Source organism: Ctenopharyngodon idella, chromosome 21, assembly GCF_019924925.1.
Source record: "Ctenopharyngodon idella isolate HZGC_01 chromosome 21, HZGC01, whole genome shotgun sequence".
Taxonomy (NCBI): Eukaryota; Metazoa; Chordata; class Actinopteri; order Cypriniformes; family Xenocyprididae; genus Ctenopharyngodon; species Ctenopharyngodon idella.
The window spans coordinates 22,435,413-22,456,244 of NC_067240.1; the positions used below are offsets into that span (position 1 = coordinate 22,435,413).

General features: G+C 35.5%; 4 protein-coding genes across 7 annotated transcripts in view; 1 reads left to right on the forward strand and 3 right to left on the reverse strand.

The window, feature by feature from the left end:
• The window catches only part of siah2l (seven in absentia homolog 2 (Drosophila)-like), a 39,764-nt gene extending 35,667 nt beyond the window's left edge, over positions 1 to 4,097 (reverse strand). Inside the window, exon 1 of the mRNA XM_051878184.1 lies at positions 3,499 to 4,097. Coding sequence (XP_051734144.1) covers positions 3,499 to 3,939 — 441 coding nt within the window. The 5' untranslated portion in view covers positions 3,940 to 4,097. The remainder of the gene's footprint in view (positions 1 to 3,498) is intronic.
• Positions 4,098 to 4,974: 877 nt separating this feature from the next.
• taf9 (TAF9 RNA polymerase II, TATA box binding protein (TBP)-associated factor) lies at positions 4,975 to 10,126 on the reverse strand. Its single transcript, XM_051878188.1, has 7 exons — positions 9,970 to 10,126; positions 9,481 to 9,562; positions 8,844 to 8,980; positions 8,629 to 8,763; positions 7,774 to 7,855; positions 7,445 to 7,555; positions 4,975 to 5,309 (listed from the first exon to the last, which is right to left on the reverse strand). The coding sequence occupies exons 1-7, from the start codon at positions 10,009 to 10,011 to the stop codon at positions 5,146 to 5,148; spliced, it is 753 nt and encodes a 250-aa protein (XP_051734148.1). The 5' UTR covers positions 10,012 to 10,126; the 3' UTR covers positions 4,975 to 5,145.
• Positions 10,127 to 10,801: 675 nt separating this feature from the next.
• Positions 10,802 to 16,579, forward strand: rab24 (RAB24, member RAS oncogene family). Its single transcript, XM_051878189.1, has 9 exons — positions 10,802 to 11,246; positions 12,161 to 12,304; positions 12,591 to 12,659; positions 12,752 to 12,830; positions 13,389 to 13,456; positions 13,541 to 13,640; positions 13,742 to 13,792; positions 13,896 to 13,955; positions 14,868 to 16,579. The coding sequence occupies exons 2-9, from the start codon at positions 12,188 to 12,190 to the stop codon at positions 14,930 to 14,932; spliced, it is 609 nt and encodes a 202-aa protein (XP_051734149.1). The 5' UTR covers positions 10,802 to 11,246; positions 12,161 to 12,187; the 3' UTR covers positions 14,933 to 16,579.
• A 573-nt stretch (positions 16,580 to 17,152) lies between these two features.
• The window catches only part of nsd1b (nuclear receptor binding SET domain protein 1b), a 43,361-nt gene continuing 39,681 nt past the window's right edge, over positions 17,153 to 20,832 (reverse strand). For all 4 annotated transcript variants that reach the window (XM_051878175.1, XM_051878176.1, XM_051878179.1 and 1 more), the window contains one exon: positions 17,153 to 19,658. In XM_051878175.1, coding sequence (XP_051734135.1) covers positions 19,144 to 19,658 — 515 coding nt within the window. In that variant the 3' untranslated portion in view covers positions 17,153 to 19,143. The remainder of the gene's footprint in view (positions 19,659 to 20,832) is intronic.

Genomic DNA, 20,832 nt, shown 5'->3' on the forward strand with positions numbered 1-20,832 from the left:
AAAAGCGTAACGAAACCGCGCCACACAGACCATTTATTCGCTTGGCTCAAAATTCAAATGGTAGCGCATCGAAACCTTACTAGTGCAGATGCATTTACTCGCTGATCTGTCTCGGTCAGGTGACCGCTAAACAGTGCCGTGAGATCAGGTGAGAAGCGCTTGAATTCAGCAAGGAACACAAATGTCTCGGTGAATTAAAGCCAGATGAAACAGAGCTGATAAACAGGAGAAACACTGTGCTCAATACAATCAGCTTTTCAATCTACAAATCGCATTCGCCATCATTTACCATGGACTTACTGTAGTAACACTAACTGCACCATGGCATTGTGGCAGAAATGTGGGATATTCTTGTCGAATTTTATTATATTGATATTTATATTGAGTGATAATTTTTGACATCGACTGATATGAAAAATTTAACCGTGATCATTTTTTTTGGCCATATCGTCCAGCCCTAGGTCCCATATATACTTTAATGCTGTTAGTACAGAGCACTGAATAACTACCTGACAAAGCCCTTTGCTGAAACAACAGTGGAGCCAGCTGTACTTTCACTACAAATGTTGAGGGTTACTTTCCTTTACTGGTGGCTTGTATCAGAGACTCTAGAGACTGCACTACATCACATACCAGTTGCCATGCCCTGATTACAGCCACTGTAAGGAGGAAACATTACCCCAGGGAACAAGAGCAGTGATCAACTTTCACCAGTGATAACACAGAGAATACAACTTTAATGTACTGATGATGCAATCAAGGTGTTTCAGGTCAGTCAAAAGAAAACGTTAAGCTCAAGCTGCCCAAAAAGCTACAACACACTGCAGTTGTATGGGGGAAAATAAAAATGTGAACTGAACTTTGTGTTTAATATGCAGTAAGAGCTAGAACTAATCCAGAGTGAATTCAGATCTTTCCAAGTCAAAACCAAGTTAAGTAAGGTTTTAATAAGACTTCTTCCCCCGGTTTCACAGACAAGGCTTAAGCTAGTCCTAGCCTAAAATGCATGTTTGAGCTGTTTTAACTGAAAGCAAGTTGTCCTGATATATCTTAAAATATGTCAGTGCCATTGTTTTGTCTCAAGATGCACACCAGTAATGTTTTTTTCTAGTGTACTTTTATAAAAACTACTTAAATATCCTAATTGAACTAAGGCCTAATCCTGGATTAGGCTAAGCACTGTTTCTGAAACCAGGCCCTTATGTTTAAACCAAGCAATCAAACTTGGTTCAAGTAATTACCCCAGTAAAACATGACCGATCCTTGTCTGACAATGGAAATTCTAATTCTCCCTGATAATATTTCAGTAATTACGTTTTGTGTTTTCTATCAGCGGTTTAGAATCAGAACTAGATATGTACTCACAAATGAATCACTCTTTTGATCAATTCAGGCCCTCCAAAAAAAAAAAAAAAAAAAAGACGCATTTTTTGCAATCCTCCATAATTTGCCATTATCTTATGAAAGATGAAATTCTTTTTCCGGCCTGTATGATGACTGTACATCTACTATGTGGTGGTATAATTATAAAACAATGAAGATCTTCTGCAAAATTCTGGAAATTACACCACAAAATCAGTCATTAGTCATTTGATCACAAAAATCTGAAAAATAAATAAAAGAATAAAAAAAATCATGAAATCTTGGTGGGACTGCTAATTGGTCAAATAGGTTTGCAAAAAAGTTTGAAAATATTTGTGATTCATTTTGGTTCATTTGGACACATCAGTCAAGCACTGAATTGTTTGCAGCGTTTTCTCACACCGAAATAATAACAGTATACTTTCTAAAATAAAAAAACAAAGCACTGGATGAGATGGATATTTACCTACAATCCATTGTAGCAAACAAAACCTGAAAATGTTTTGAATCGTATGCGATAAGGCAGCTCTTTATTGCGCAAACAGCCTGTGAACAACTCTGTACTGCAAGTAAAGACAATTTATATACGTATATCCATAACAATAAAAAAAAAAGAAGAGTATGATGGGGGGGCTGTGAAACTATGGATGTGTCCAAAATCACCCCCATACCCTTAAATAGGGCACTATTTGAAGGGACAGCCATTTGTAGTGGTGTCCGAAACCATTTAATGCCAAATGCAATAATGAGTGTACAACTGATGTACACTCAACGGCCAGAGAATACCCATAAAGCACTGTGAGAGTCATGCCGAATATAATGCCATAGATCTAAATGTAATGCTTTTTCACGTTAACCTTGAGAGCTGTAATAGTAAAAACATGCTAAAAGTTTTCGAGAGAGTAATACCAATGATTATAGATATAGAAAGACAGTTCACTCCTATTAGTTATGAATAGGAGAAACTGCAACACGCAGTATGGTGGAATATGTCCGTCTTCTAAGTAAAAGAGCCAATCGCTGATTGATAAAGTCATTACGTCACTGCAGTTGGCGTTAAAAGCTCCAGTTCCCATAGAAACCTGAAATTCACGCTTAGGACCACACATGAGCATTGACTTGTCCAGCCTGAAAACAGAGCGTTCAAATAAGAGGGCTAAAATCAGGGTAGGAAAAATGCCTTTTATTTCTAAATTGTGTCAAATTTTGATATAAAAAGCATACTAACATTATAAGCGCACCCCAGGAAACATTATGAAACAATAAAACAACACAGTTCATGACCCCTTTAATTAAGGCTCACACAGTTCCCATGATAGAGTTCAAGATAAATCTTTTCATCTTACTACTGGAGCTGCCAGTTTGCTAAGTTTCAAATAATTATTAAACAGCAAACACAAACTATGCAAAAGCGGCACACCCAGTGTCCGAATTCGCTCACTCATTTTCATTCACTCCCTCGAGAACTATTAGTGGACTAATGTAGGGAATAGTGAATGAGGATATAGGGAGTGAATGAGGATACAGGGAGTGAATGAGGATACAGGGGGCGATTTCGGACACAGCCTATGCCTCTATCTCAAATTTTAAAGCTAAAGTGTAATTTCTGCACCCCTAGTGTCACCAAACGGAAATACAAAAATAATTGTTCCCAAACAGGTTTCCCAAACATTCCCCGCCTCTCTATTGTCATTTGTTGAACTAAAAGATAACCCCGCCCCCAAACACAAGCCATTGGCTGAGACAATGTTTATATGTCGGCTTTGGTCGAGAAGCTCAAAATATCGTTTTGAATTTTAGTGATATGATATCTAAGAAGTAAAGCATTTTAAGCTATTAGAATAAAGAATAGATTAACGTATTTTAACAAAAAAATAGACAGTTCAGCTGGATGTCAATGCAAATATAAGCAAAAGTTGACTGAAAATATAAATGAAGGAGAAGCGCTGCATCTTCTTGGCTTGATGTTATATACCTGTGGCATCTGAGCTTAAGTTACACAATATGACCATACTTCCTAAACTCATGGCTGCCTGTGTGCCATCATAGTACTGAATGAAACAATCTTCCAGGCAACTTTGGATTGGTTATGACAACTGTGAATGCATTTCACCAGTGCTACGGGGTTGTTCTTACCTTACACGGAAACGGCAGAGTAGATGCAACTTTTTCCATTGCCAAGTTCCTTATGCTCGGCGTAAGAGGGCCGCGACAGGTTGGACAACAGCTGAGCTTTTGCCGACACTGGTTACACACCAGGTGCCCAGCCTGGCACTGCAAGATCGGAGGCAGCACATAGTCGAAACACACCGGGCATTCAAACAACGCTGTCAGTTCGGCTGACTGTCCTGGTAGGGCAGCGGCTGGAAGGGCTACAGCGGCCGCGGGCACAGTACCAGAGCCCGGGACAGAGCCAGATACCCCCGCGGCGGCTGCTGCTGCGGCCGCGGCGGCAGCAGCTGCAGCGGCGGCGGCAGCAGAGGCGGTTGTTCCTCCAGAACCTCCATGCTTACTTCCTCCTGCTTTACCAGCTCCGAGTCCCCCGGCCGCACCACCCGTAGAGGACGGACGGCTCATGGCGAGGAGTGTAGATCTCTGATGGTGTAAAACCCAGACGAGTTCAAGCCCGAGAGCCTCACCATATACTCCCAACTGAAGACAGACTCAGTTCCGAGCAGCCTCCAATCCCCCGCGGACACAACATGGCCGCCATAGTTTGAGAGCGAGTAACGAGTCTATTGGATGAAGGAGATTTGATTGACACTCTCTTCAGCCAATCACACAGCTGCTCTTGACGTTTACGTAAGAGTCTACGTGACTGGATAGTGAAGTAAACAGCAAACAGTTGCACTATGGCACCTCGACACGACCAAAGGATGTTTCACCGTTTTATGCAATCAGAAGACTGGCGCATTTAAAAGACTAAAGCTAAACCATTAGAACTAAACAGAATGAAAAAAAAAGGATATAAAGTCTTAATAAAAAAAAAAGTCCCTTCTTTTCTGGTTCAATAAAATCTGTTTTCCGCTTTAGTTAACATGCTTGGGATGCACAAATGAAGTATGTGCAATGAGTATATTCAAACTAATTACCTTAAAATGAGCTCAACATCATTTATTTTCATTCGTTCTCAATCTAGAAAAAAAAACACACTTTGAAATACATATTTAATACCATTTTAAAATATGTAAATAATACACAAGAGAAACAATTTTACTGCTAGCACCATGCTTTACCAGGCGAGCTACAGATACACCTTTGTACACTTGGCCAGTGGACGAATTCACAAACTGCACATCTCATTTGCTGCCTCTAAATTATATCAGTATATCAGCATACATCAGTATCAGAATCCTGGAGTAAAAGCACTTGTGTAACCAGCTCCCTCTGCTGGCATTCCATTGATTTCATTAGAAATAATTGAATTTATTTTATGTATTTTAATTACATTTTATTTACACCTAATATTATGATTTATGAAATTATCCAAATAATTAAATTGCCCTTAATTAAGTGATTAAACTGGCTCAGGGTGATCAAGAATTTTTTTTTTGCACCATTGTTAACTACCTCAACTACTAAATGAAATCTGTGAAATAACCAAACACACAATTTATCAATTTATTTAATTTATTTTTTTACTTACAAAAATGAACAATAAATGGTAATATGTAATGGTAATATTCTAAACAAGACAAGACTACTGAAAGGCAAATTCAGAGTTATCAAATGCTTATTTACAGAATCACTTTTTCTTCCATACTAGTAAGAAACCACAGCAGGTCATAAAGCATCATAGTCATCCTCATCTTCATGCTTCCTCTTTAAAGACGCAGAGTCACTAGATGAATTCTGTGACACCATATTTGTAGTAATAAGGATGTTCTTGGAGCCGATGAGAGAGGGGTTGATGAGGACGTTCTGAACCGTGGGAGTGGTAGGAGTAGCTGTGAATAAAAAATTAAATCATTCATAATTAATGTTACATCACAGTTTAATGTTTTTGAAAGAAGTCTCTTATGCTCACCAAGGCTGCATTTATTTAATAATAATAATAATAATAATAATAAAAAGTAAAAAACGTAATATTGTGAAATATTATTACAAATTAATATATATTTTTATATTTTTAACTGCAATGGACAACGCCACTTAAAATGAGTGTCTGAAAGAAGATTTAAAAATCTGGACATTTTCAGAGGCAGGAGAAAAGATGTTCTGATGATTACTGTGTAAAGAACTCTTCCAAAATGTAATTTACATTTATGCAAAAATTCTTAATATTCAAAGTAGTAGTGCTGTTAACCCGTTACTTTAAGATTAATTAAATATATTATGAATTAAGATTAATTAAATATAACACACAAGAAATCCTTTTTATCAGTCAAATTCATTTAAAATTTTAAACTCAACAGGTATGAAATATGATCAGTATTTATGTTAATGAGAAGACAGGCACTGGACTGCGGCAGGTTAGTGGGGAAATAAATTTTTTCTTTTATCAGAATGCACAGTTAGAAAGAAAATATATTTATAGGAACATTTCAGCAGGTTCAAGATAATTCATGTTAACGCAGAGAACATTATTCATTGTTCTAATAAACTGACAACCATAAAAGTAATATAGTAATAATCTGCATTCTCATGTATGTAGGTGCACTGAATGCTGTTACCGGAAACTCCTGCATTGTAATAAGTAGAACGCGGAAGTAGTTGTGGAACATTTATTCCTGTGATGGTAAAGCTAGATTTTCAGCATCATTACTCCAGTCTTCAATGTCACATGATCCTTCAGAAATCATTCTAATATGCTGATTTGCTGCTCAACAAACATTTCTTATTATCAATGTTGAAAACAGTTGTCCTGCTTAACATTTTTCTAGTAACTCAGATACATTTTTCAGGATTCTTTGATGAATAGAAAGTTCAATGAACATGAATAAGGCAGCATGATGAGTTTATTTATACCATTACAAATGTCTTCACTGACACTTTTTGATCAACTTATGATGAATAAAAGTATTAATTTCTCTTTTTTAAATCTTATCACAAATGTTTGAATGGTATCATTGTTTCCACAAAAATGTTAAGCAGCAAAAACTGTTTTAAAAATTGATAATCAGAAATGTTTCTTGAGCAGCAAATCTGCATTTTAGAATGATTTCTGATGTAATGATGCTGAAAAGTCAGCTGTCATTAAAAAGGAATAAATTACATTTTTAAATGTATTAAAATGGAAAACATTTGATTAAATAAATGCAGCCTTGGTGAGCATAAGAGACATCTTTCAGAAACATAAAAAAATTTTAATGTTTCCAAACTTTTTACAGGTACTGTAACTCAATCAACAGCTTAACTTTTGACCTGCTCACTGATTTGGCACAAAATCTTCCCATGGCCCTTAAAGGATTAGTTCACTTCAGAATTAAAATTTCCTGATAATTTACTCACCCCCATGTCATCCAAGATGTTTATGTCTTTCTTTCTTTAGTTGAAAAGAAATTAAGGATTTTGAGGAAAACATTCCAGGATTTTTCTCCATATAGTGGACTTCATTGGGGTACAACGGGTTGAAGGTCCAAACTGCAGTTTCAATGCAGCTTCAAAGGGCTCTACACAATCCCAGACAAGGAATAAGGGTCATATCTAGAGAAATGATCGTCATTTTAAAAAAAAAAAATTAAAATGTATACACTTTTTAACCACAAATGCTCATCTTGCACTAGCTCTGCGATGCGCCACGCATTACATAACCATGTTGGAAAAGTCACATGTGACGTAGGCGGAAGTACTGCGGTAGGATGAAAAACTTGTTGTTTGAAGCCCTTTGAAGCTGCATTGAAATTGCAATTTAGACCTTCAACCTGTCCATATAGTGAAATCCACTATATGGAGAAAAATCCAGGAATGTTTTCCTCAAAATCCTTTATTTCTTTTCAACTGAAGAAAGAAAGACAAACATCTTGGATGACATGGGGGTGAGCAAATTATCAGGAAATTTTAATTCTGAAGTGAACTAATCCTTTAATATATAAAAAGAACATACAAGGAGAACTGCTTGTTCTAAAGTGGAAACTGGTACCTGATTTGACAGAGGCAGCCTGTGAGTTGGGAATCTGAACAGTGAAGCGCTGGCCGGTCAGTGACACTGGTGTTCCCACTTTTGTCCCCACTGTCTGCACTGATGGAGTACCTGCAAAACACAATGAGGATCCTGAAAATGGAGTTTTAGATCTTGCTCATTCAACAATGACAAGACACAAAGGAAAACTACTAAAAGCTTTTCTTGTAAGAAGTTAGCTCAATTAATGTATGCTGGAAATCGTGAGCATGTAAAGTGTCCTGAAAACTCAGTGCATTTAGATGCTTGAGAAATTTCAGTTTATACAAAAAGCATTTAGAATAACTGACCAAGAGTTGGAGTGCTTGGCCTACTGGACACGGCCCCCACGCTCAACCGTGGCACTGTTATCCTGCCCGCAGATGAAGACACCTAAACATTCAAATCAGAACCATATCAGACTGTACATTAATTTATTTGTTTTATTTGAAGAACCAGGATTTCCCACAGTCTAGAAAAACCTAGATATGAGGAAATTGAATTTTAAGTTACTATCAGGTTTATTATAGTCTGACTAAAAACTGAAATCATAAAAACCATTAATTAAAAATATTAATAAAAATACAATAGTATCCATCTACTTTAGTAAGATAGTAAAATAACACTTTTTAAAAATTGGAAAGGTCATAATAAATGGCCATATGCATTTTAAAAATGAATATACATTTTACTATTTATGCAAATATAAAATCCATTCATTTCGATAGAAGAGCATGTGACTTCCCCAATGAAAAAAAAAATTCCCCAATGATTTTGCAATTCAAGTTGGTTATATGAATTTGCCGTGTTGACCAATAGAAAAAATGTTTTGCTGAAAATTGTGACTGCACTTTTGTAAATTCCTTTGGTAAAAAAAGTTTTTTTTTTTTTTTTTTTTTTTTTAAAATCAACAAAAAATGTATTAATGTATAAATAGATTAAAATAAAATACGTTTTGAAAAACAAAACTATGGCCTTCGAATTTTGTTGTGGATAAAAAGTGAAAAAAAAAAGCTAAATAATAAAAAGGATAAAAAGTTAAAAACCTACTGCCCTACAGGTACAATAACTGTAGTAATACATCACAAGTATCCCTAGATCACCAAATCCAATTTTTATACCAGACTGAATAAAACTGTATATTATCACATTATCTAAAGTAATACCTTTTTCTGCAAGGACTTCAGTCTATAGTTTGGTGCGGTGAGACAGTAGCGGTCTGGTGGAAGGCGTGGACCTGTGTACGGTTTGATCAGGGGCAAAGGGGTTTGGTTCTTCTGCCTTGCAATGTCCAAAAGAAACTGAAACCATGGACCAAACAGCACTGTTAATTACCTTAAGTCACATATGAGTTATGAATTAATCATCAAGAGAGACTTACATCTCGAGGTGGAGGAGATGTGAACGACTGATCCACTCGACACTGGATTGCTAACCTTATGTCATCTGCATCCACAGTGGACTTCTTGGCATGGGTGGAATATATTTTTGCATCCTCGATAATAGTGGTTACATATCCTGTAGAAAAACATGAGGAATGTTAAAATGTTACTGGATGATTTTTTAGTACAGAAAAGTTATTGCTGGAGTGTGTTAACATTTTCTCTAAAAGCATTTAACAAAATACTTAAAAGCTGGCATGAAGCAAATGTTGTGATCTGATGTTGTGTGTCTTTTCTTCCGTATATCTGAGTGAAGCGGCTTCTTGAACAAGAAAAAAAAACATAGGGCGGGACTTGATTTTGTCAATCGAGAATTGATTGGATGATTGTGGTTTGCCATTGCTGTGATGTCATGTGAGTGACAGGTTGTCCCGCCTTCGCGCCAGTAAACACGTCATCAGAGAAGTGATTTTGTTGCAAGAGGGAGGGCAAGTCGTTTTGATTAAAGATTACGAGAGCACATGAATTAAAAAAATAATGATTTGCATGGATAAATCAATCATTATAAATGCTGCAATATTCCATGAACAAATAAAAATTGCCAATTTTGATTTCATTAAAGGCATCCTGACTTACTGTATGTAAACTCCAGCATTTGATTGATCACTCTAGGCTCGTACTCCGTGACCCCCATGTCTTTAAGAATCTGCATCATAACCTTTAAAAATAATAGTAAAATAAGAAAGCAAAAAGTGCTAAAGGGAAATATTATGCATACTATATTAGCATCAACTAGTCTCTGTTGCAGGTTCTTTGCAGCGATGCGCCAGTACACATCTTACTTTACATTTGTAAAATTCATCATACATAAAAAAACCCCTTCAAATTTACAAAAATATGGCAAATTATAACACAACGTGTTAGAATCGCGCCAAATTGAAACTCAAACCACTGCATTACAGTGGACCAGTTAGCGTGCTAACGCATGTGTGTGCACAAAGAAGAATAAGTAAGACAAATAAAATACACAGTCACTCTTTAAACGTGCTGCTTTAATCGCTATTGTTATAAAACAATAAATGGTGCATACCACAGTAATAAAACCGTTTTTGATTCATTACTTACCTGTGCATCTTTAGGCACTGTTTTCGGAGACGCCATTTTCATATGAGCTCAGATTCTCCTCCCCTTGAAGGCTCGAGTTGTGTTTCAAAACGTACTGAGTTGACTACCTAGACAGCGTTTAGGCCACCACAGGCGGTGCCGAAGCAGCGCAGCCACTGTGGATGAAGAAACAATGAGTGGCGGAGACAAGCAACCAATCACAGAGAGATATGCAAATATTCAGCCAACTGTGACGCGCCAAGTGACTCGAGCATCCAATCAGTAGCGGCTTAGACATTCAACGCGCCCAAACTGCAGCACGTGCCTATAGTGATATGACTTCTGAATCATTTCAGCGAATCGGTTCTTTCGAACAGTTCGTTTCAAGCAACTCATTTTAAAAAGATATCGTGGTCTTTGACATCCCGGCGTGGCATATTTCAAGCGGTAAACGTTACAATAAAGCCATATTATGTTTTTCGATTACCTGTTGTTTACGAGTATTTATTGAAATTTCATGTGTCCGTTACAGTCACGATTTAACTCACTAAAAAGTTATTTTGAACCTAAATATAATAAGCATTTACATTAAACAATACTAGAATTAATATCCAGCTTGCGTGAAAAACATTCTTGAATTTTTTAAAAATAATCTATAATTAGCTCTAATTCATAAACATAAATTAAGTTATAAACATATTTCCAGTACGTTTTATTCCTGACATTTCTGCAAATCCCACGTTGGAACTGATTCACTCTGATCCGTCAAGCAATTCAATTAAAAGATCCGACTCGTAAGAACGATTGTTTCCCGATTCATACATCGCTATTTGAGACACAACCGTTGTCCCTAGTGAAGTCACATCCTCCTCTATATAAACAAAAAAACATACACTAGTTTATTCCAGCTAGCTAGACACACTACAGTTCCTCTTCTACCGAATACATCTAACATCTGTCAGACCATTTACTGTAGTAATTCCCATGTAAACGGGAAAAAACATGGCTCGGAAATTATCTATCTCTGCTGTATTTAGTGATGTTGTAAGCTAAGCTGTTTTCCTTTCGTTTTACGGTGAACAATCACCGATTATTTTATTTTTGACCGTGTCCTCAGTTTGAAGTGTCTTGTGATTCGCTGCTTGTATTTATTCATCAAGTAGTCTTTAATTGTATTAGGAGTTTTCAGTGGCACATCAATGTGGATTGCTAACTGAACAATTAGCCACCCACTTACAGTATTTATCTGTCAGTAAAGTCACTCTGAAGTCCCGTCAACTGATACGGTAAAAGCACAGGTAAGTGAAAAATATGAGAAGGCCAACAAACCTCTAGTGTGTTTCACATGGTTACTATTTTGCTTGATATACTGAAACTGCGCATTAGCCAAAGCTAGCTCTGATTTCTTCCACTACTTCAACATTTTAGCATACTTAAAAAAACAACAATAATAATAATATTTATTACGGAAATAATATACTTTAAAATAATATGCTTAAATGCTTACTAAACGTAATGTTCTCGGACACTTGAAAATGAAGATGTATAATTTAAATTTATATCGAATACTCTTCAATTTAACTAACTGCTTTTTGGCAAGACTTAAGCTGATCTGTATATGTAATTTCATAATTCTGTTGTCTTTGAAATATAACTTAAGTGTACTGTATGATGAAACTTTTGTCATTTGTTTAAATTCGTTTGTAATTACACATTTGTAATAATGACGTTGCAATTTAGTACATTTAAAGTATATTAATATTAAATGTAAAATTGAATAATGCACTACAGGTGTGTAAAATCAAGTACTTTACATGTCAAATGTGCTTTACCATCTTAGTCAACACATCAAAATAAGTGTACTACATGTAAACACAGCAAAAACATTTAAAATGTTTTAAAATGTACTTTAAAGAAAAACTTTTAATTTGACATTATTGCAAAGTGCAATTTTTAAAAGTGTACTTAAGCATTTTAAGAAACAGTCTTGTAAGTTTACTCTCTTAAAGTGGCCTTTTTTCATTATTATTATATTACCTGCAAGTACTGTTTGTCTTTAAAAATATACCTTCAAGATTTGAAGTACTACAAGTGCTCATTCAAAACAATTAAGCACTCTTCATTTTCACAAGAATGATGCTGTCCATATCTACAGTATCTATATATTATTATGTCTACACAATGGACCCATGTCCATTTTATTTTTCTTTAGTGTCTTTTTCTACAAACCCAAATAATCATGACTGCCATGCGAGTGGATGCTAAAGTGGTCATGCTTGGCAAGGAGAGTGTTGGTAAAACCAGCCTGGTGGAAAGATACGTACATCGCCGCTTTCTTGTGGGACCTTATCAAAATGTAAGTATGCGTTTGCATAGACACCTCAAGAAGTAATTAGTTATGGTCATTAGGCTGGGCCTTTCTCAGATTATCTGAGATTGTTTGCTCTCATTAAAGACATTTTTGTGTAAGATGTACATTTGACTGGGTATCAGCTATCTCTATCATGTGTCACATAAACCAGCTCCACAGGTAAAGCCACCTTCCACTGATGTCAATGATTTCTTTAACAATGACCTGATATGATGTTTTTAGGCTTGATGTGTGTTTTTTTTTTTTTTTTTTTTTTTTGTGTCTCATTAAGACTATAGGGGCTGCGTTTGTTGCAAAAGCCCTCAATGTCGGTGACAAAGTGGTTACGCTGGGAATATGGGTAAGTGTTGTTACTAGGGTCTTTATATATGCTCGTCAACCACGTAATAGGTTTCATATGTTCATATCTTCATATGTTTCCTTTAATCTCAGGACACTGCTGGGTCTGAACGTTACGAGGCCATGAGCAGAATCTATTACAGAGGAGCCCGTGCTGCCATTGTCTGCTATGGTATATCCCTCTTTCACAGTTTGACACAGAAAGTGGCTTTTTTTTTTTTTCATGTAGCAGCTAGTCTAGCAGTCAGGTGACTGTGAGCAAGTAAATGGCTCATACTTGCTCACTCTGTGTACATTTTACAGTAGTTACGAGTCCTGCTAGGCTTGGTTAAAATAAGTTAATCAGGGCTACACACACACACACACTCATATACTATTTCTTTCTCATATACTATAAATGGGTTTGTATTTCAAAATTTTGGGATCTATTACATTTTTTTGTATGTTGAAAGAAGCTCAACAAGTTTGCATTTATTTCATTAAAAATACAGTAAAAAAAAAACAAAACAATAATATTGTATTGAAATATTATGATTTAAAATAACAGATTTCTGTTTTAAGATATTTTAAAATGTAATTTATTTTGTTAAAAATGTCAGTGACTCCAAACTTTTGAACGGTAGTGTACATGGAAATAGTCATAAGAAAATGAGTCCCTTACAAGAGAAAAAGTTGGGTAACATCAATATTTTATTTTAAATATGTGGTTGTCTTTGACATTTGCACTTAGATTTGACTGACAGCAGCAGTTTTAAAAGGGCCAGGTTCTGGGTGAAGGAGCTACAGAACTGTGAAGAGGTAAAATATACCCACGTCTCACAAAAACAAGAACATCTCAAGATTATTTAGCACAACTTTATTGACACATTATTTTATTTTCAGCACTGCAAGATATATTTGTGTGGTACCAAGAGTGACCTAATTGAAGCCGATCGAAGTGTGCGGCAAGTAGACTTCCATGATGTTCAAGACTTCGCAGATGGTAAGCATGAATTTAGCTGCTTTTGTTTTTCCATGCAACTATTGCAAAACAATTAAAACAAACAATTTTTTAAAAATCAACATTATAATTTTTCTTTGCAGAAATAGGTGCTCAACATTTTGAGACCTCCAGCAAAACAGGAAAAAATGTTGGTAAGTGATACTTCAGTGTATCTGCTCTGTTGAGCACTACTTATGTGTAACATGTGATTTAGATACCGAGAAGTTTCACTTCTTGCTTGTTTTTTTTGTACAGATGAGGTGTTTCAGAAGATGGCTGAAGATTTCAGTAGCTGTGCTTTAGAGTTCATGCAAGGTGGGAATTTGTCGCTAAATAAAACTTGAAACAACACATTTATTTTTTTACACTATACACCTGGTCCTGTGTTTCAGGCACATCAACTTTCATGCTAACCTATTTGCTAACAATCATAACACTCTGTCAGTTACTTGATGCTTAGCATAAGCCTGAAAAGCACAGAGACTTTTTATTACAATGACTTAGGTAAACTGCTTGTCTTTGTGGGGAAACAAAGATACAGCCCACAACAATGATATCTTAATGTATGTGCAAAGATTTACAGGCTTGGAAATACCTGCCTAACCTACATGGGCTTGGATGCCTAAAGACCTGTTCACACCAACAACGATAACTATATTAGCATCCACACCAACGAACTATAATGCTCTGCTTATTCTAAGCGCGTGCTGCAGGTTTGTCGTCTGCCGTTTTAAATGCTCAAGCTCTTTAAAGTGGAATGAATTCTGATTGGCTGTCAATGTTTTTATCGTTCATCAGCTGGAAAAAAAAAAAATTCTCAAAGTGATTCCAACAATATCGTTCCTCTGTGTCGTTATCATTATAGTTGTGGTGTGGTTTTTGAAATATATTTTTGTCGTTAATAGTTATCATGCTTTGTGTGAACGGGCCTTAATAGTTATTTAATAACAGATTTGCTTTCAATTACAGATGTACACCAGTGTTTTTGTCTATTTTCTACAGTTTTGATAGAAAAAAAAAACACAAGTTGCTCTTTTTGCTTTAATCAATACTGCTGAAGAGTATTTATCAATTTCCAAAGCTTTTGAATGCATTTAATAATTTCATTTACTAATTTTATTAAGGCAAGTAAATAATAATAGGAATAGAATTGTTAAAATAATGTGATATTGTTTAAATAAAATAAAATAAAATAAAATAAAAATATTTGATATTGTATCCTCACAGAAGAGAAAGGAGTGGATCTCGGGCAAAAGAAGGACTCTTATTTTGACAACTGCTGCCATAACTGACCTATCACAGGAAAACTGCTGTATCATATGATCTATTTTGGGATGACTGGAAGCTCTCTGTCTTTTATACTCCTCAAAGCATCAGCTGGAGTGTTTTGCTTTTTCCTTTTTCTTTTTTGCTGTGCAGTATGTTGAGATTGGGCTTTTGAAAACGAAGAAGATGAAGGATTCTTCCTTTTCTTGTGTTCTAGCAATGAAAAAAATTTTCTTTGTCAGGAACACTTTTTGGACCTGAGAATATTGACAAAAGCAAATGTCAACAGTGAATGGCAATCCATTTTACCAAAAAGAAAAGACACCAAGTAAGCTTTAGGGACAGATGCCATTGCATGGAGATGATCGTTGCCAATTTTCACAAACAATGCCTTGTGATTCATCACCTTTTATAATTTAAAGTGTCTCCATTTTATAGATCTTTTGAGGATTGAAATGTTTACACCCTTCATTTATTACGCTCTGCTGATACATGCACGTCCACACTAAACTGAAGCCATTTAAGTTGCAGTTTTCACAGATCTGAAACCAGATCTGAAAACACTTTCTCATGACAAAGGTTTTGATGTTGATGGGTTGGAAGATCACAAAGAGTAAAAGGTAGTTTCCCATTCATGCTCAGCTGAAAAGCTGCTGTCAATATTTTAAAGGCTAATAACTATAACTATGGTCACTTGAACATTATAATATCATGGTGAATTTGTCTGGAAATATCACAAGAACTGTTAGTTTGCAGTGTTTGATAATCAAGCCCAAAGTTTCCTGTATTATGTTGTCCATTATTTGCAGTTGACTGTTTGACATAATAGATCTATCCTGTATTCCAAAAGTGAGTTTATGTGCAGCCTTTGATGAATGTGATGTTAATGTTTACAACGTTATTTCTATTATTATTATTTAATTTTACTTCAATGCAGTTTGGGTAAGATATTGTAAACTGGGACACTAACTGTTGTGAACGTGTTTGTGCGAACTTTACAGCCTTAGTTCGCTCTCAGTTCATATTGTGAATGTATTAAATACTGCTCAAAGAGGCCTGTAGCTAAAAAAATATGGTTCTTGTGAAAAAAAAAAAATTGCGTATTTTACATGTCATTCTAGAGAGATCCTGATATTGTGCCATTTTTACTGGGCATCCTAAAGGAAAAAAGGGCCCAATAATAATTTACTTTGTTACAGATTAAGTTACAATGATCACTTTAAAAAAAAAAGAAAGAAAAAAAAAGGCTAAAGCATGTGATCTTAAACACCTCTTGCATATACAGACCATTTTTTACCAAGTTTGTTTAAGTGTATAAGCGCAGCCCAAATCATTATCAGATATTGGAACAATAAAATATCAAGTGTGCGTGCAGCATGCTTGTATCAATACTGTAAATTAATCTTAGAACTTTGAGGGGTAATCACCTAAATTCAACATGGAATTTTTTTTGCCCAACATATCATATTCATCCTTTGCTGCCTATTCCTGCTTGCCCTCACATGTGTAAGTTATTTTTGTTTAAGATCAACTCTCTCACCAAAATAATATTAGCAATTCTGTGTACTGCATCAGAGAACAAAATTCATTGAATATTCTGTATCATTCTTGTACATTACCAAATACTTTATATATGTGATTCCATAGAAATTAAACTGAAAATTGAAATCAAATTAGACATTTTCTGCACTTTCAGGATCTTTTACACAAAGAAAATGAAATGAGCTGCAAGAGTTTTACGTTGTGACTATTGCCATGACAATTGCCTCAAATTCTCATTAAAATTCTCATTACTGTAATACAGAAATTAAATCATCCTGTCTGGACAATTTTTTTTTTTTTTTGGTTATTAAAATCGGTATATATATAGTACAGTACAACAAATGCTGCAATTATCTATAGGCCTACTTAGAATTTACAATGTAAATAGAATAGTTTTGTGTTACAGTAATGAGCCTTTTTTCTGTATTATTGTTGGCTAATGATAAATGCATGTGGAAATGTGCTTAATTGTTATGACATTAATGTTGCAATGCGAAACATTTCAATGTTCCTAAAAATGGGTTTCATTTTCTTTAAGTAAAATAGAATTTATTTTTTCTTGACAGTTTTTGTGAGATTTAATAGTTTCAGTTCCTTTCACATTTGATTAATGACAATTAATGATTGGCAAATGCAATAAATAAATTAAATACAATTGAGATCAAAGCATATATGGGGAGGTAGTAAAAACAGCAGCAAGGATACAAGAAGTGCGTACTGTTGTTTATTCTGTACAAAGCACTACTGCACAATTAAAATCTCTGACAAGGCAACAGATATTTTTTTTCCCCTTTTGCTTGATAATTTGTCTGAAATATACTGAAGTGGAATGACTCTAGGAGCAGCATGAAAACTATTAAGTTGACATTGCTATACATGAATACAGTAAAAAAAATAAAAAAACTGAAATGTTGTTCAACATGAACACTTGATCAGTTAGATGGGGGTCAGGAAAACCAGAAGAGGGAATTCAGGAGTGTAGACATGCAACAGGCCAATATCATTTGTCCAATACATTAGCTTTACAAATGATGATAGAGAACTTGTCTTCTAGTGTTTTACATTTGTAAAACGAGCAGTCTCAGTTCAAACTGTATGTGGATTTAACATGAAGTCACCAAATGACAAATACTTGACTGGGAGTGTTTCATTATCAGAATTGCGAAGTCTGTTACTTTCTCCCTTTTGGCTTAAATGTATAAAAACATACAACAGGATAGAACAGCTCATATTTTTATCTAGCTAGAACTCATAGTTGCGCTTTAATAAGTTTGCTCTGGTTGAGCAGCCAACATTTAAACTTCTGGCTCAACCACTGAGTTGGGACAGAACTTCCTGTTTGTTTGAATGTTTTGTAACTGTTGGATGTCACAAGTGTTTAAAAAAATCACACTGTTCACCTTTAAATTTACAGCACAATTTACACCAGAAAATTTTGTGACAGTTTGGCTAAGATTAATTCGGAGACATTTCTGGGAAATTTCCTAAATTATCTAAAATAAATTACAAGCATTCTTGCCTTTGTTTAAACATGTTAGCAGGTGAATTTTGGATTATTATACAAAAGTGCTTCAACAAACCGAGACTTGAAGTCATTTTAACAGCAGGCTCTATAATACGATGTGGAAAAAATACAGGATCAAGACACTGATATTTTAATTTTATTAATTATTGTCACCAAAGTATATTTCAGTTTTAATGCAGATGCTTATCATATGCGTACAGCTAAACACATAGCCTTTCAAAGTATAGTCAATTTGATAGCATATGCCAACATAAGCGATTGACACATTCATTAGACATTTTCATCTTTATCTAATGTCTGTGCTGTTTTGTTGTGATATCTCTTAACCTTCTCGCACAATCGCTCATCAATGTGCATTTCTGTTGTTAATGTGGTCGTCAGTAGTTTGTTGTTCGATCTCTTATGTTTCTTTTTTATTTTCAAACAGTTCAGCCCAGTGTTGCTACTTTGCTTACCAGATTATTAGCGCAAATTAAGTACACGCGGTTACAAAAGTCGGGCTGATGATGAAATTTACGTCACACGCACTGTATGCATATAGCATTTGTTTATAAAAACCAAAGTATACTTTGGACTTGAATATTTCAACCACTTATTCAATAGTAAAATTTAACATAAGCTTAGGTTTTGTACCATTTGCTCACAGAGCAAATGAGTTTTGGTAATGGTACTTATTATTTATAGTCATCATTATTTGACTCAATGAAGAAGGCAATGGCATTTCCATGGAAAAATATAGTCCCTTTCCTCAATACTTGTAGTATCTTCATTCTCTTCATTGTTGCTTTTTTGTGATGCTCAGCATAGTGCCAGGTGTAGCAAGAAACAATAAGATGGCCAAAATCTCATGATGTCCCATGATGTTGTAACTGTTGATGGCATTGTATGAAGTGGATACTGTTCAATCATCGTTTGAATCTTTTTTCGTAAGCATTGTCATCTTCCTCGGTGCCGTTAAAATCAACCTCATAAAATCTGCAAGAGATAACAGAAGGAGATGCAAACCATTTTGAGTACCATCTTCAACTAAGTTGTAGTGATTGGAACTCAAATTACACCAGACACCCTCAGTGAAAGTAGTGTGAGAAAATAAGAACATGGCTAAAAAGAGGTCTGTTGGGAAATTTAAACCCCAGGTCAGTTTGCTTCGATAGTCAGTAGATTAAACCTTCATACTTCGGTTTTCTTCTTTATCCTCAGTCGTTCTGAATTATCTTGAGATGCGCTCTTCTCACCATCCATTTCTAAACGTGTCAAACTGTCTTCCTCTTCTTCTTTTTCTTCTCCATAGGGAGAAATGGGTGAATATGCACAGTTTAAAGAGATGTTAAGTGGTAGAGGGCTACTGGGGGGGCTAAAGGAGACCTGAGGGGCTATATCAGGAGGAGAGGGAGCCTGCGGGACAGCCGTAGTGTTTAGGGTTGTGGTTTTGGTTTTGGCAGCTCTGATGAGGTTTATAGGGTACGTTGTCACGAGTTCTGCGGGGTATTCCCGGATCTCGCCAGGCTCCAGGGGCTCGGGGCCGCAGGGGTCATGCTCGCTGCATGACAATCGCCCATCCAGTTTGGATATGAAAAGCATGCCGTCCCGATGTTCAACACAATAGGAACTAGGGCACATCTCACAGAAGGAAGCTGCTTCCTGTCCACACAAGTCACACTGATGCCATGGACACTCCCAACGGCCTGAAAGGCAAAACAGGTTACTCAGTAAATCTTCTCCTCCAGTGAGCTGTTAGCTACGGAGCCCCGGACATGAAATGCAGGAAAAAAAATAGTAGGCTAAATCGTGCGCACGATTTGTTAATTCGTTCCATCGATTTACTAAAACGTGCGCACGATTTACTATTTCATTCCCTCGATTTATAAATCATGCGCATGATTTATAAATCGAGGGAACGAAATAGTAAATCGTGTGCACGTTTTAGTAAATCGTGCACACAATTTAGTAAATCGAGGGAACGAATCAGTAAGTCGTGTGCACGATTTAGTAAATTGAGGGAACAAACTAGTAAATCGTGCACACGATTTAATTTTTTTCTTGCATGTCATGCCCGGGGCTCCGTAGTTAACTGCTGCAAGTGGATCGTTGAGTCAGTGAACATTCAGATTGGTTTTGTGAACCAGATCAATTGATTCATTGAAAAGATCTGACACAAAATAATGATCTGTTCACAAATCAATATTGACTTAAATTGAATTCGTTTCTCAATAACAGCTATCATATGGCTTTATAAGGGTTTAAAAGACACTTAATATTCAGTAATATTATTGATTTGACTGCACTGACACTATTAGATGAGAACAAAACTTGAACTAAATTGAGCTGGATGATGACACAATTGTCTTCTGTAGAGTTGCTCTATAGCTGAATTGAATTTATTTCATATTGATCAACTCTGCAACATTGACATTGTAACTGAACTCCACTGAATCAACATTGAACTGACTTAAGCTGAATAACAACACTATTGCCTTCTGTAGAGTTGCTTACAGCTAAATTAGCTTGTTTCATAATTTGATGAACTTTACACTATTATTGATCTAAACAACACTGAGCTGCCTTGAGCTGAATAATGATACTACATCATAGTTGAATTACATTTGCTTCATAACTAATGAAAAAATTGTCAAATGAAAATGATCAAATGAACAATGTTATTGAACTAGACTGTCAACATTAAACTAAATTGACCTGAATAATGACAGTCTTTTTAGAACTGCTTTACAGCTGAAATTGTATTCATTATATGATTGAAGAACTTTGCAACATTAGTATTTTAAATACTGTTATTTTCTTGTTTATTATTGTGAAGCTGCTTTGAAACAATCTGTATTGTATTAAGCGCTATATAAATAA